This window comes from Podarcis melisellensis (genome assembly GCF_964234715.1).
Source record: "Podarcis melisellensis genome assembly, chromosome: 12".
NCBI lineage: Eukaryota > Metazoa > Chordata > Lepidosauria > Squamata > Lacertidae > Podarcis > Podarcis melisellensis.
The window spans coordinates 2,603,811-2,618,075 of record NC_138544.1 but is presented as its reverse complement, the minus strand read 5'-3'; the positions used below and the strand labels follow the sequence as shown (position 1 = coordinate 2,618,075).

Sequence of the window (14,265 nt, the reverse complement as noted above, 5' to 3'; positions counted from 1 at the left end):
TCTGTAAGGATGTGTGTGTGTGTGTGTGTGTGTGTGTGTGTGTACGGGGGAGTGTAAGAGAGTGAATGAAGAATTACAAACAAAAAAAACAGAGCCTAAAATGTATGTATGAATGCAATAGAAACAATACAAAGAAAGACTTGGGAATTAAGCCTTAACTGATTTATTCTTGAAAGCTTTCACCAACAAGGAAAGATGGGATCAACTAAATGGAGGACTCCTGCGCATAAGACAAGTATTTACCTTTTGTTATATAAAATGCAGCAAGTTTAAAATGAACTATTTCATAAGATGTCCTGTGGTTCTAGCATTTTATTATTTCTTAGCAAAGCTGCATGAAAATATACTTGTGACTTGGAATACATCTGAATCTTTTGTGTAACGTCAAAGGCTTTGACTGTCACCAAAGATTCCCCACCCCAGCCAAAGCTCTAAATTTAGACTAACTTGACTTTTGTCTGTAAAGCAACAAACCACGAAAAGCCTCATCAACCTTTATTTAGGCCCAATGAGATTCTGCAGGCTTTGTAACCAAAGTGAAAAGAACTGCATTCCAGTCCAGAACTGCCAAGGGAGCAGAAACAAAAAATGAAAACTGCCAATTGCTCCCAGGGAGGATTTTAATGGAGGCAATTAAAAAAATTCTCTTCTAAACCTTTGCTCTGTGGCATAAAGCTCTGTGATTGATTATTTGATTCTGTAATATAGTGCAAAATGAATGGAAGAACTGGTAGATAAAGTTAGAATCAAGGGTGAGCCTCATGTCTTTAAATGAGGGTCTGCTATGATCACTTATGTGACCCTGTGGAGCACATCTGCAGCACAGCTCTTTTTGTCCCTGTGAGCTGTCATGGGGGACTGAAGAGTTTGTTCTGAGGAGACTGGGAGAGTGTTTTGGAAACTGGCCTGACTGGACTTCACTGAGTCCATCCATTCCAAACTGTCAGCGTCAGTCGCTGCGCAACAAGAGTGTGAGAGGGCTACTGCTTTTTGTCCCTTCTGTGGTCTTCCCATAGGCTGACACTCTTATACCACACTGGAATAAGAAGTCTCCTAACAACCTTCATCACCCTTAGAAACTTCAGTTCCCAGGAAGCTCTGGGGGAAGTCATGGCTGTTGAAAGGGGTTTAAATGTATAGTGAAGATTGGGCCCCACAGTTTTGCAGATCCTTGAGGCAGTCTGAAGTCTGTTGGGGTCCTTTTTAAAAAGCTCCAAAAGATGTCACCCAGCCACCCTCAGCCTGGGAACAGACATGCTTCTTTCTGTATGATTCTTCTGAGAGCAATGGAACATCACCAAGTCCTGTTGCTCCCAGGGGGATTCACTTTATTGCAATTGGAGGTGTATGCAATAGCTGCTCCAGGCTGTGGAGACAGACAACCTTTTCTGGGCTTTTTCAAAAGGATATTTTCAAGGGATAGAGATGACCCTGCAGGCCTTGGATTGCCACACGAACAGATCTGCAGGACTGCAGGTTCTCATATAGGCCCGTGATCTGATCCAGGACATGATCCATCTGGATCAAATTGGGTGAGTCTGCTTTTTAATCAGGATTCTGCATATTTCTGTTGCATCCCTTTTTCACAGGTAGGGTGATTCTGGTACCAGCTAAATTTGTCAAATTTCCTTTTAAAGCCATCTACAGAGGAGAGACTGCTAGAACCAGCAAGGGCAAGATTGTCCACCTTCATTCTCCCACTTCCATGACTGGAGCCCTTTTAAAGAGGAGATTCTGCCTAAGTGTTTATTCTTGCTCTCTCAACATTTTTGTTGAGTGAATGCTCTTCAAACGTATTTGGCATTTTGAGACTTTTGAAATGTTAAGTTTTTGTTTGGAAATATTATCATTTGGCATTGTTTGTTGTTTGCAGTTGTGGTGTTCATTATTTGTAAGCTGCCTTGGGGGGCGGCAGCACTTTTTTGGCCAAAAAGCAACAGTAACACAATTTAGTGCTTAGTGTAGCAGTGCCAACACTATAGAACTCCCTGCCTATTGATATCAAGCAGGCATCTTCACTGCAGTCTTTTCGGCATCTGCAAAAAACATTCTTGTTTAGACAAGCTCACCCAGATGCTTTAAAAGTTGAGGTAATTTTAATCTGAGTCAGTATTTTGAATTTTGTTTTAAAGTACAGTTGTGAATTTTGCTTGATTTTATTGTTTTATTTTTCATAAACTGCTTTGAGGGTTTTTTATGATCAAGTGATATATAAATTTTATGAAATAAATAAATATAGCATTAGAGTTCCAGGACACAGTAAGAAATTTCACCTTTTTGACATGCCCAGAATATGCATTTACTCAGGCTATGTGAGGGTAACTAAAGGGTCCCACAACCATTACACTTTTCTACTGCGGATGTCTTTCCAATTTCATTCTCTGTCACAAGAACCATCTTTTTCATTGAAAATACAACCCAATGGCTGGCTTAAAGGGAGACACCACTAAAGGGCTGTATAGCAATTATTTGATGAACAATTAAAGGAATTAAGAGTGGAAACAGAAAATGTTCAATGGAAATGTATTAGATGAGGCAGAGGCTGAAGAAGATTTACAGCTTTCAGGGGAAAACACTAATGATGATTTGCCACATCAAGAGAATGGCTTTACACAGATGTCTGAAGGACAGGAACAATATAATGTTGGAGCTATGATGCTGAAGGAGAAATTAAGAAATATTCTGTGTCAGCAGAGACAGGGTTGAGAAAGAAAGGTCTCTGTGTACAGTTTGGATTGAATTAAGAGGAAACAGCAACTAAGTCTCTTGCAACATTTTTGGAAAAAGAATGGAAGAGAAGGAATGGAAATCATATTTTTTTTTAAAAATGACAGGAAATCCTGGCCAATCTGAAATGGGATTGGAAAGAAATGGATTTGGGTGTGAATTAATGACTATAAAATAAGTAACCAAGTGTGGATCATTGTCTTATTACATAACCACAGCAAATAAACTCTTGAGAGAATAAAGAACAAAGAATGATTTTTTAAAAAAATATTGGAGATGAAGTTGGGTTGGAGGAAGACTATTGCTGGCTGACTTGTAATAAGTATTGGATAACTTCTTTTGGAATTCTTGTTTGGAAAGAAAAAAGAATGAACTTGAGATGCCCAAACTGAAGAAAACTGGGAAAACATTGTATAGCAGATGGAGGAACAGCTAGATATTACTCTGGATTGAATATTTGACTATTTTGAGGAACTGACTGACAAATAGTTAGCAGTCCCTTTTACTTATTCCCCTTTTCTTCCTTTTTTTCTTTAACGTTTTATTATTATTACTTCATTTAATATTCTTAGCTTTTTCTTCTCTTTCCCTTTTATTTTTTGTTTTGTTTTTGTTTGTGCTTTGTCTGTTGTATTATTTACGGTCCTCTACTCAGGGTTTAAAGAAGGGTTAACTTGCAGATGAAGGTGATGGAGAGTTGATGAAAGACCCTGTGTGAGGGGCAAGGAAAGGAAGATCTCCGAGGATGGGAGGTTGGGAAAAGAAAGGGAAGCTCTCAGGTGAGAGCTAGGAGGATCCACCTTTCTCTGTGTTGGTCAAGTTACAATTTACCTCTGAAAGAGTCGTGCTTCTTTTTATCTTCTTTGTTTTGTTTTTGTTTAGATTAGATTTTTTATTGTAATGTATTAATAAAATATTATAAATAAATTGTCAGGGGTTCAGGAGCAGAGGCACAGGGGAAGGAGGAAGTGGAGAGCGAAGGGGAACAATCCGAAGGCAGTGTAGGTGAGGATGACAGTGGGACAAGAGATTCCATGAGTCTGTCCAGTGATTTGGAAGATTCCCAGAAGGGGGCACCTATAGCCAGAGCAAGGGGGGTCCCGGGGGGGACGCACCAGAAGCAAGGGACCAGCGGTGACTCCCAAAGCAGCAGCTGGAGATCGGGACCAGCTTCCCCACTGGAGCGTAGCGGGGGGGGAAGGGTCCCACGTGTCAGGGCCGGCTTCCCCTTCAGGGGAAAGAGAAGATGAGTCAGGACTGACCACGCCCCTGTCGCTGAGTGAGGGAACAGAGGGGAAGTCAGAGCCAGCTAGCCCCCCCCCCCGAAGGGGAAGCAGTGAAAGGAGCAGTGTAACGATCAGGAGGATGGTTACCGGCTGGGCGCGTGCGCCAAGTTCAAATGCACAGGCGTGCGGGACAGCCGGGAGCGCAGACTGGGAGCCAGGTCCTAAAGCACGCCGGAGGCAGGGGGAAGAATCCAGGGACTCAGCATCAGAAGAGTCCAGAAAGGGCAGCACCCCAGCGGGCAGAAGGACCCAGAGGAGAAAGGAGCAAAGGAGGAGGTGGAGCAAGGCTAGGGTCTTGAACTGGTGTCTGGGGGGAGGAGATTCAGACAGAGCTTCAGCGGTCTAGCGTTGAGACGTAGAGCTGCGCGCTGCGGCTTTAGAATCGAAACTGAACCTTAATAAAGACTTTTGTATATAACAAGAACTGGCGTTGGTCCTCTGTGAGCTGGGACCTTGGGCAGCTCTGACATAAATAATAAAAAGAGTAATCTTTTTTAGGTAGCTGATGTCTGTTTTGCTTTCTACCTCAAGCCACATGACACAACATGACTCAACACAATATAAATGAGCTTTAGACTTGGAAAAACATCAAGAGACTCTCGAACTCATTCAGTGAGCATTGGGAGAAAGATTCACTGTCACAAAATGTGTATTTAAAGAGTTGCTACTTTACCTGCAAGTTGTTCTTTTCTATCTTCCGCTGGAGTATCTGAAGGCACTTGGTGAAGTCTGTTAAGTCTTGATCTGGGGTCTCTATGAGTTCACACCCCTATGGGAGGTAATAAAACAGCAGAAAGAAAGGGGCAGATGTTCAGGATCAAGCACAACTTCAGAATCAAGCACAACTGTTTTCCTTGCTTTTTGCTGCTTTGATACTTGTGTCTTGGTATAGAAAGAACTCTTTTCAAAATACAGACTTCAATCCAGCTCCATTTAGAGACAAGCTTTTACAAATACATTTCAATATGTATTTTTCATGATGAAGTCTCTAATTCTGTGGCTGTTGTGACATCAGAAAGCAGGTTTCTGCTACTTGTGACCTACCAAACCCAATGAAACCCACCCAATGAAGGCATGTGGTTTTTTTTATTAATTGGTTGTTATTGAACGTACAAGATTCAATGAATTTAAATTCAGGAGCACCACTGGAAACCTCATAACCTTAAATACATAAGCAATCAACATTTATAAACATTGTGTATGATGCTGTAAGATAAGGCATGCATTGTGGCCTATTAGAGGGATGGCAAACATTCTTATGCTGAACGCTGAACGCTGAGCCATCAGGGGAATCAGGGGACAGGGATCACCCTCATTATCCCTCTCATGTAATCTCTGAAATTGAGGAAAGGTATCTGACACCGTTGTGTGTGTAATCTAGGAGAGCGCGATTGGTGCGGTCACATTGGTGTAGAGTCTTTGGGTTGTCCACCTTTTGTTCCCACCCTGCACTTAGCTTTCACCTGTGGCTCCTGGAATCTGTCAACGCGCAACAGAGGCCACGAACCAGGACACTTTGAATGTCCGGCTAAACCAGATAAGGGTGGCTGATGGGTCTCACTGACTGGTTGGCTAACCAGATGAGGGCAGCTGACAGTGAGTGAGGTACTCCTCCTGCATGAGAAGACAGGCTCTGGTGGATTGGGTGGATGAGACCAATAGTGGGTCAAGAGGGCAGTTTCTGTGTGTGTTGTGGAGAAAAGTGAGTGGCAGATAGGGCTTGCCAACCTGGGAAGGTGGCCCATCGAGGAGATGGAAACTCTGTTCTTAAACCTCCACTGCCTTGTGGGATATCTTCAGAAGAAGAAAGGCTAAGGAGGAAACCCTGCACAAATCTGGAGTGGGGGCCCTAAGACAGTTGGATGGTGTCTTGTATGCCTCCTTCTGGCAACTCCTGCAGACAAGCTGGTGCCAAATGCATTGCTCTGCTTTCCTTCGGACCACATCAGCGAGGTCAAGAGAGGGTCACTTTGGTGCATCTAAGACAGCGGTTTGACAAGCGGAAGCCAACAACATATAATGCCACAATACTCCCCCCACCTGCTTCCTCTTCTGTCAACATGTAAAAGTGATGTAGAGAGAAAAGCTTTATATTTATCATAGCAATACTCTACTGACCTTAACGTGATGGTTTTGGAAAAGAAATGCAACATTTACCCTCAGTACACGAAGCAATTTTTGTAAATGCAGTTGAAGCCATTAAACTTGTTAAGGGAGTACAGATGTGGTGACCTGTTTCCAAATATTTCTGTTAGCATATGAATACTACTAACAATTCCAGCAACAGTAAATTCTGGAGAGAGGTCATTTAGCAAACTCAAGTTACCGGTAATTAAGAATCATTTGAGGACTACAGTGTCTCAGGAACTTGTTGTGGATTTGGCCGGGGTAAATACTGAATTCAACATTGCCAAAACAATTAATTTTCATTCTGTGATTTTAAGTATTTCACAAAAAAGGCCAGAAAAGCCATTTTTAAAAAAGTAAATGTATATATAACTTTTTTACTAATTCTAATGCCTCCAGGTATAGGGCAGTATATAAATTCAACAAACAAACAAACAAATATGATGAGCTGATCTGCATTGCCATATAAAATGATGCTTTGATGTGTACAGTCATACTCCGGGTTGAATGTGCTTCAGGTTGAGCGCTTGCAGGCTGCACTCCGTGGCAACCCGGAAGTAACAGAGCGCGTTAATTCCAGGTTTCACCGCTCGTACATGCGCAGACGCTCAAATTGATGTCATGTGCATGCGCGAAAGCGGCAAAACACTACCCGCGCAGACGCACCGTCGCGTCTTACGTTCTATTCAGGATGCGAACGGGGCTCTGGAATGGATCCTGTTCGCATCCCGAGGTACCACTGTATCCTTATCTGTATTGTAGCATAAACAAAGGTGTTCATATCAAATACACTTTCTTAACTCTGGTCCTCTTATTTTATTAATATTTATTGTGGAGGAAGTATAACAGCAAAAGGTCTTAAATGAAGAAAATTAACTGCTGGTGCCTTACTATAAGAAAAGGAGCAGCAAATCTACCTCCAAAGGCTGCCATCATTGACAATAATTGCCATTTTTTCCTACAGAAAAGGGGAGCTTCTTTCCAGGTCCACCTCATAATGAGACCAGCGAATGGCTGAGGTGGTGGACACTGACACTGACCATGGCATCATGATGAAAAGGACAACCTACAATGGAGGAAAGCTTGTGAAGCTCCATCTCTCACATGACTTTCCAAGGTTTATAGCAAGCTAAGTTTCTGAAGCTCAGCACCCCGCATAGAACCATTTGCTGATTTTAGCCCCCTACCTATAGCTCAGCTATTATGGAATGCTTGAATCAGAGGGCACAAAAACATCGTTTTCCTATAGCTTGGTGAGTTTGTTTTAAGTATTTCTTTTCTTTTTTAAAAAATAAGACTCCTTACATACTGCACTAAGTTATAGGTGTCAAGATTATGTTAAAATGGAGCAATACACAAGTTTGCATCTCTTAATTCAGTGCTCAAACAGTTCCTAAGCTGCTGCTAAAGAGCTGAGTAAGGAATAGTGAAGTATGTCCACCATATAAAGTCGCCATTCAATGAGGTTTCAAGGATACAAAATACCTATATAGCGTCATAAATTATAATAAGGACCACAGTTGCTAGATTTAGAGTTTCCTTCAACCACTACTTCAAGGTCTCTTTAAAGGCTTTGTGGCTCTATCCATATATGATTCATTTCATACTTTTACCTTGTACTGTAGTGACTGATAAGAAAATTAGGTTCTCACCAGTGAGCCCCCCTATATTATGAGTCTGAACATACCATTTAAAGCTCAGGAAAGGCTAATAAAACAAAGGATGACAGCTTTAAAAAATATAGGTCCAGAAATTCAAAAAGTAAAGCATCATCTGCCAGCAGATAAGATAACTAAATCCAGACATGCAAATATACCGTATTTACTCGAGTCTAATGTGCTACTGAATCTAATGTGCACCTCAATTTTCAAAACCTTGAAACCAAAAAGTATTTGCTGGCGAATGTAAGTGTGCAATCGAATCTAATGCGCACCTTAATTTTCGCAACATTATTTGGCCAAAAATGGTGAGCACTAGATTTGAGTAAATACAGAAATTATCTGTTGGGACCACAGAATATTTATTAGAATTCTCAGATTCTCAGGGCCACCTAAATTCCTTGGTAAGTTACTGAGGAATGAAACAGTATTTTTCTCTTACATATAAATATGACCTCAGTCCACTTGTTGACTGTGCATGTACATGAGTTCATGTGGGAAAATGTAATGTGTTTGGTAACAGTTACTGAAATAACAAGTACTGCTTGTGGGAGAATTTGTGATTTGCAAGTCCACATGTTACTGATTGCCTGGCAAGCGTGACTGCCACTTCTGCGTGCTTGCAACCCACACTGCTTCAGGAACACCCCAAATTCTACTGACACATGGGAAGGGCAAATTGATATAGGTGATGCTGAGGGCTCCAGGAAGAGGTGGTGCAGGCCTGGGACAGAACTGGATCATACATACATCCACACGACTATTGCATCTCAAACGTTACATCCAGAGCAGGATGGGATGTGACCATGCAGAAGGAACAACCAGATGGAACAACTACTGTGCTTATGCTTGTCCACATGAGGTGCCCTCTTATGGAAGAAAAGCACTGTCTTTGTAGTTGCAGAGAGAATCTATATGGCAACTTTTAAAATACCATCTTTTGCTGTTTCTAAGAAATTAACCTCTAGGCTCTCAATCTCAACAGCCCATTGTCTATAACAGCTTTTCTTGAAAGAGTGAAACCAAGAGGACAGCTGGTGTTTCAGGACTAACATAAGCTGCTGGAACTAGAAGAATGACAAAGAGGTCACACTTTTACTCTCAGATTAAAAAATAAAGACTGTTTTCCCCCAGGGTCTCTCTCTCTCTCTTTCTTGCTCCAGAGTACCAGACAAGTAAGCAGTTTACAGATACTGGTTTATAAATAAGAGATATAAAATGCCATCAGCACTCTTTGCTTCACTACTTTGGCACTAGCTGACATTTTTAAAACCATTTCCTTGCAGATTTGATCTGGTGTCTGTGGGCAGAATACAGTGGCATTCAACACTCAGAAAAGCTGAACTGACATAAAACCATTTCATTGATCTTGGAAATAAGTCCACAGAAATTATTAGGTGACAAATAATTTTACTAGTCCACTTGCGCCCCCGCAATGGAAGAAATTACACTCTGTCGATGTCAGGAGTCCAGGTTCCGGTTTGATAACACAGTAAGCGCAGGTAATTAAAAAAGAGGATTTATTGCAAAAACAAACAGATAGCTCTGGGCGGCTCTAACAAAGCTGCCGGCATTATCATTCAAAATGACCCTTCTGAAGACTCCTTCCGGTTCTTAGAGAAGATACTGAACTTTCGCACCTTACATCTCTTGTTTTGCTTCCTGTCCAGCAGCCCTCCCATTTGCCAACTCTTCGGACTTATTGGATCAGCTCCAACCTCTTCCTGTTCCTCTAGACCAGAGGTTCTCAACCTGTGGGTCCCCAGATGTTGTTGGACTACAACTCCCATCATCCCTGAGCTCTGGCCTTGCTAGCTAGGGGTGATGGGGGACCCACCGGTTGAGAACCGCTGATCTAGACTGTCTCTGTGTCTGTTTGCACCTGTCTGAGCTTCCTGAGAGCTTTGGCTGTGTTCCAGCCCGCTCTCAGTTGTTCTCTTGGCAACTGGCATTCCAATGTCTGAGGGAGTCGCACTGGGCACTGGCCACTGTTCCGCCTATGTCAAATCTAAACCTGTCTGTTCTGCAGCCGGCTGTAAAGTTCCACTAGGGGACTTCCAGGTTGGCGCCATCACCGAATGGCGGGCTCCCTCCGAGCTCCGGAGGGAGCCTGCTCGACAGGGGCTGGGTCCCGCCGCGCTGGCGACGCGGGGACCCTCAAAAACCATGGGCGCAGATGCCCATGGACCTGGTGACTCGGCAGGCACCGTTTGCGCCCCCGACCCGCGAAGGAGCCTTTTTAAAGGCTACGGAGCGGGGGGTGTGGGGGTGTGGTGCTATGAGTCCTCCGCTTCCCCTGCCGAGCGAAGCCGCATGCCATTTGGCAGAGAGCGCTGACTTCTTCCATTGAAATTTGGACTAAAAACAACAACCCGTGAGTAATTGGGAAATCGGACTTAAAAGGAAATATTTTTTTTTAAATTCGGAACGAGCGGGGGAGGTGCAAAAAGGAAGTCCGTCTCCCCCCTGTTGTAGAGGATTTAAAGCAAGGATCTGACAACTAAGATCGAGAGAAGGGTCTGTTTTTTATTGATAAAAGTTATTAATTTCACGATGGAAAATTACAAGATAGTGCTGGAGGAGAAAAGTGGATTGTGTGAGCTAAAGTGCAACCCCCCCCCCCGGGAACCGGGAGTGATCCGTGAGAGAGCCTGGTGAGGAGATATAAAGATTTTGACAGCTGTCAAAGTAGCTGTCAAAGTTGGAGAATAAAAAGAGAACTTTGTTACGATGACTTTGCCAGTTAGATTCGTTACAATTTGGATATAAATTGTTGAAAACAAGGGATAACAACTTAGTTTGACTTTTGGGTGTGATCTGGAAGGAAACAAAGTTACCATAATCCCTCTAGAGGGGGCTTTGTCCCATTAAACTTTAATTAGTTTAATGTAAATGCCCAGTGCACTTCCTTCTTTAAAAGTCTCACCACGGCAGAGGATTTCGCGCAGCAGCTAAGAAGGGCAGGAGAGGCAGCATCTTCCCAAAAAGGAGTCCTGGAGCATGCGGTTTGTAAATCAAAAATAAGGTTTATTTACAAAACACCAAAAAACAATCCTGGCGACGAACCACACATCTCAGCAAAACACACACCCAAAAGGGAGAAGGGGAAGAACAAACAAACAGGGGGACTATTTATACAGACTCATGTTCCTGGAAGCCTAATGACCTCCAGCTGCTCAGTGATTAGAGCGTTTCTGCTACTCTTTTAACCCTTTGATAGCAACACCCCCTCTCGCTCGTAACACTGAGCTGTACCAACCTTAATACAAATTTAAACCTGAACAGAAACATTTATGAGATTGCGGACTCAAAGCTTTTGTAAAACCGTCTGCGAGATTTTCTTGGCTTGGACAATACTTTAGTTCAATTAAACCTTGTTTTACACTTTGGCATACATTTTGATAACGGATATCCAAGTGTTTTGTGTGCGCCTTGAATTGACCTGATTTAGCTAGTTTAATACAAGGTTGATTGTCTTCCCACACTCTGATAGGTAGGGAACATTCTCCAAACAATTCTTGTACCAGTTGCTTATAAAATTCCAGTTCTCTACATATATCTGATAACGCATTGAACTCAGATTCAGTTGAACTTAAAGCTATAAGTGATTGTTTTCTTGATCTCCAACCAATTAGTGCATTTCCAAATTTTATCGCCATTCCTGACACTGATTTTCTATCTGGTCCAGCATCTGCCCAACTGCTGTCGGCCCAACATTCAAGTTGTGTGCTGCCCTCTGCTGATAGTTTTAAGCGAAAGCTTTTGGTAGTTTGGAGATACCTTAAAACTCTTTTTACTCCTTGCCAAGCATGCATTGACGGTTTTTCAGCTTGTCTACACAGCATGTTGACAGCATATGTTATATCGGGCCGAGTCCACTGTGCAATGTGGAGTAGACTGCCTATCGCTGACTGGTAAACCCCGGGATTACAGAACTCTGCCTTTTGCTCAGTTTGAGCATCCTTTGTGTAACTTAACTCCATTGGGGTTTTAACACCAGCACAGTTGTTCATTTTAAACCTTTCCAGCAACTGCTGGATTTTAGCTTCTTGGCTAAGCCAATAGTTACCATTTTCATCTTGCTGAATTTTAACTCCTAGATAAACAGATACATTGCCTAGTGATTTTATCTGAAACCTTTCTCCAAGCTTTGTGGCAAATTGTTGTGCAAGTTTATCATCCTTTCCACTGTATAATAAATCGTCAACAAATATCAAAACTGCTTCTTGTTCACATCCCGAGCCTTTTAGATAAAGACACGCATCTGCTGCGCTCTTTCTGAACCCCATGCTCTCTAGAGCATCGTTTAAGCAGGAATTCCAATTACGGGCGGACTGTTTCAACCCATAAATGGATTTGTGTAGGCGCCAGACCTGGTTTGGCTTGTCTCCTTCAAAACCTGGTGGTGGTGTCATATAGACTTCCTCCTGTAAGTCTGCATTTAAATAAGCCACATTGACATCAAAATGAAACAGCTTATTTCCCTTCTTAGCTGAAGAGGCTAGAAGCATTCTTAATGACTCCGATCTTGAAGTAGGGGCATAGATTTGAGAATAGTGAACACCTTTGCGCTGCGAAAACCCTTTTGCAACTAGCCGGGCTTTATATTGCAACTCTTCAGTAGTTGTGGGCTTTAAACGATATACCCATCGACAACCTACAGCTTGTTGCCCTTTCGGAAGCTCTGTACTTGTAAACACACCGAGAGACTTCATTGAAGCCATCTCTTTTTCCATTGCTTCCTGCCACTTTACGGCTTCTGAGCTTGGAAGCTGTTGTACTTCCATATAGCTTTCTGGCTCACACTGTGCCATATTTACGTATACACTTGTCACCTTAAACCGCTCTGGCGGCTTGCCCTTCGTGGCGCGTTTTGACCTGCGCAATTGCTCCTCTTGTGCCCCCTCTGACCGTTGGCTGTCAGAATCTGTCTCAGACTTTATATCTGGACGCGCCCCTAGGGATAAAGACCTCCGTTTAGATACCTCCCTTGGGCTTGGTGTTGCAGGTGACCTGCTTTGCTTTTGCTGTCTGCTAGGCCTACTGACTGGCGAAGTTGGAGCACTCCTAGATTCTGGCTTTTCTACCTTAGGAGAAGAACCTCGTGCCTGATCAGAATCTGCATCTGAACCATGTGCACCATCCCCTTCTGGCTCATCACTCTCTGGACTTTCTTTCTCAGCATGAATGCCTAAATCATCTCTCAAAATGTCAGGGTTAGCGTGTAAGTGAGTCCATCCGGACTGCTCACAAAAATCAGCGCTCCTACTGAGGACCACTCTTGTAGTATCCCCACCTGGGTCCACAAACCTCCAAGATTTGGCATGTGGTTCGTACCCGCAAAAGATGAGTTTCCTAGCCCTTGGACTTCCCTTTTTCCTTAACGCTTTTGGGATAAGTACATAGGCTTGAGATCCAAACACCCGAAAGTAATTAACTTTGGGCTTCTTCCCATATAAAGCAAAATAAGGCGTAGTATCAATTACCGAATTATATACTCGGTTCAGAATATGAGTAGCCGCCTGCCAGGCTTCCGCCCAGTAACTCTGAGGAAGTTTAGCATCAAACAACATAGAGTTTGCCAACTCTTGCAGAACCCTATTTTTACGTTCGGCCACGCCTCCTTCTTGGGGGGAATAAGGTGTAGACAGACGATGCTTAATTCCCTTTTTCTTAAAGAAATTCTGCAACACAGACCCGGTAAATTCTGACCCTCTGTCTGTCTGAAAAGCAAGTACTCTAGTACCGAATTCAAGTTCTACCGCATGAACCCAATTTTTAACTGTTTCTGCAGTATCTGCTTTTGTTTTGAGAGGAAAAAACCATGTAACCTTTGTTTTGTCATCCGAGAGACACAGTGCATACTTCGAACCTCCCATGCTAGCAACAGGCATTGGGCCACACAGGTCCATATGCACAAGTTGGAATACTTTGTCAGATTTCCTATCTGAACTGGGATAGCTGCATCTATGAACCTTCGCACTTTTGCATGCAGTACAATCCAAATACTTAGTACATTTGTTCAATTTGCACCCTTCTGATAATTCAGGTTGCCTTTTAACATACTGAAAATTAATATGCCCTAAACGGCGGTGCCATAAATGAACACAAGAATTATGGGTAGGCGTGTTCACACAACCAGCATGAACCTGTTCAACTTCATCTGGACTTGTCTCAAAATAATATAACCCATTTCTGCATTCCACCTGCAAAAGAGATACGTTATTCTTTGAAATAGTGCAAACCCCATTTTCAAACACAGTTTTAAACCCATTTCTATCAAGTTCTGACACAGACAAAATACACCCCTTCAGTCCCTTTAGCACGTAGGCATCAATTTCTGTTTGCAAACAATTCAAGAACACTGTGCCTACAGTCTCTAAGGAACGTTTAGTTGAATCTGCCATTGTCACAACTTTAGGGGTTTGCAAATGTCTGCAATTCTGCAAACGGACACTAGATGGCGC

General features: G+C 42.8%; 1 protein-coding gene and 1 long non-coding RNA gene across 8 annotated transcripts in view; one reads left to right on the top strand and one right to left on the bottom strand.

The window, feature by feature from the left end:
- Positions 1-14,265, bottom strand: part of TPK1 (thiamin pyrophosphokinase 1) — a 251,460-nt gene that overhangs the window by 99,061 nt on the left and 138,134 nt on the right. For all 7 annotated transcript variants that reach the window (XR_014173172.1, XM_081931180.1, XM_081931184.1 and 4 more), the window contains one exon: positions 4,687-4,782. Coding sequence is in view for 6 of the 7 variants with exons in the window: in XM_081931180.1 (XP_081787306.1) it covers positions 4,687-4,782 (96 nt within the window). In the remaining variant the exon portion in view is untranslated. The remainder of the gene's footprint in view (positions 1-4,686; positions 4,783-14,265) is intronic.
- On the top strand, positions 257-8,931 carry LOC309380963. Its single transcript, XR_014173233.1, has 3 exons — positions 257-1,744; positions 7,110-7,393; positions 8,784-8,931. It is a non-coding gene; the product is annotated as an uncharacterized lncRNA (long non-coding RNA).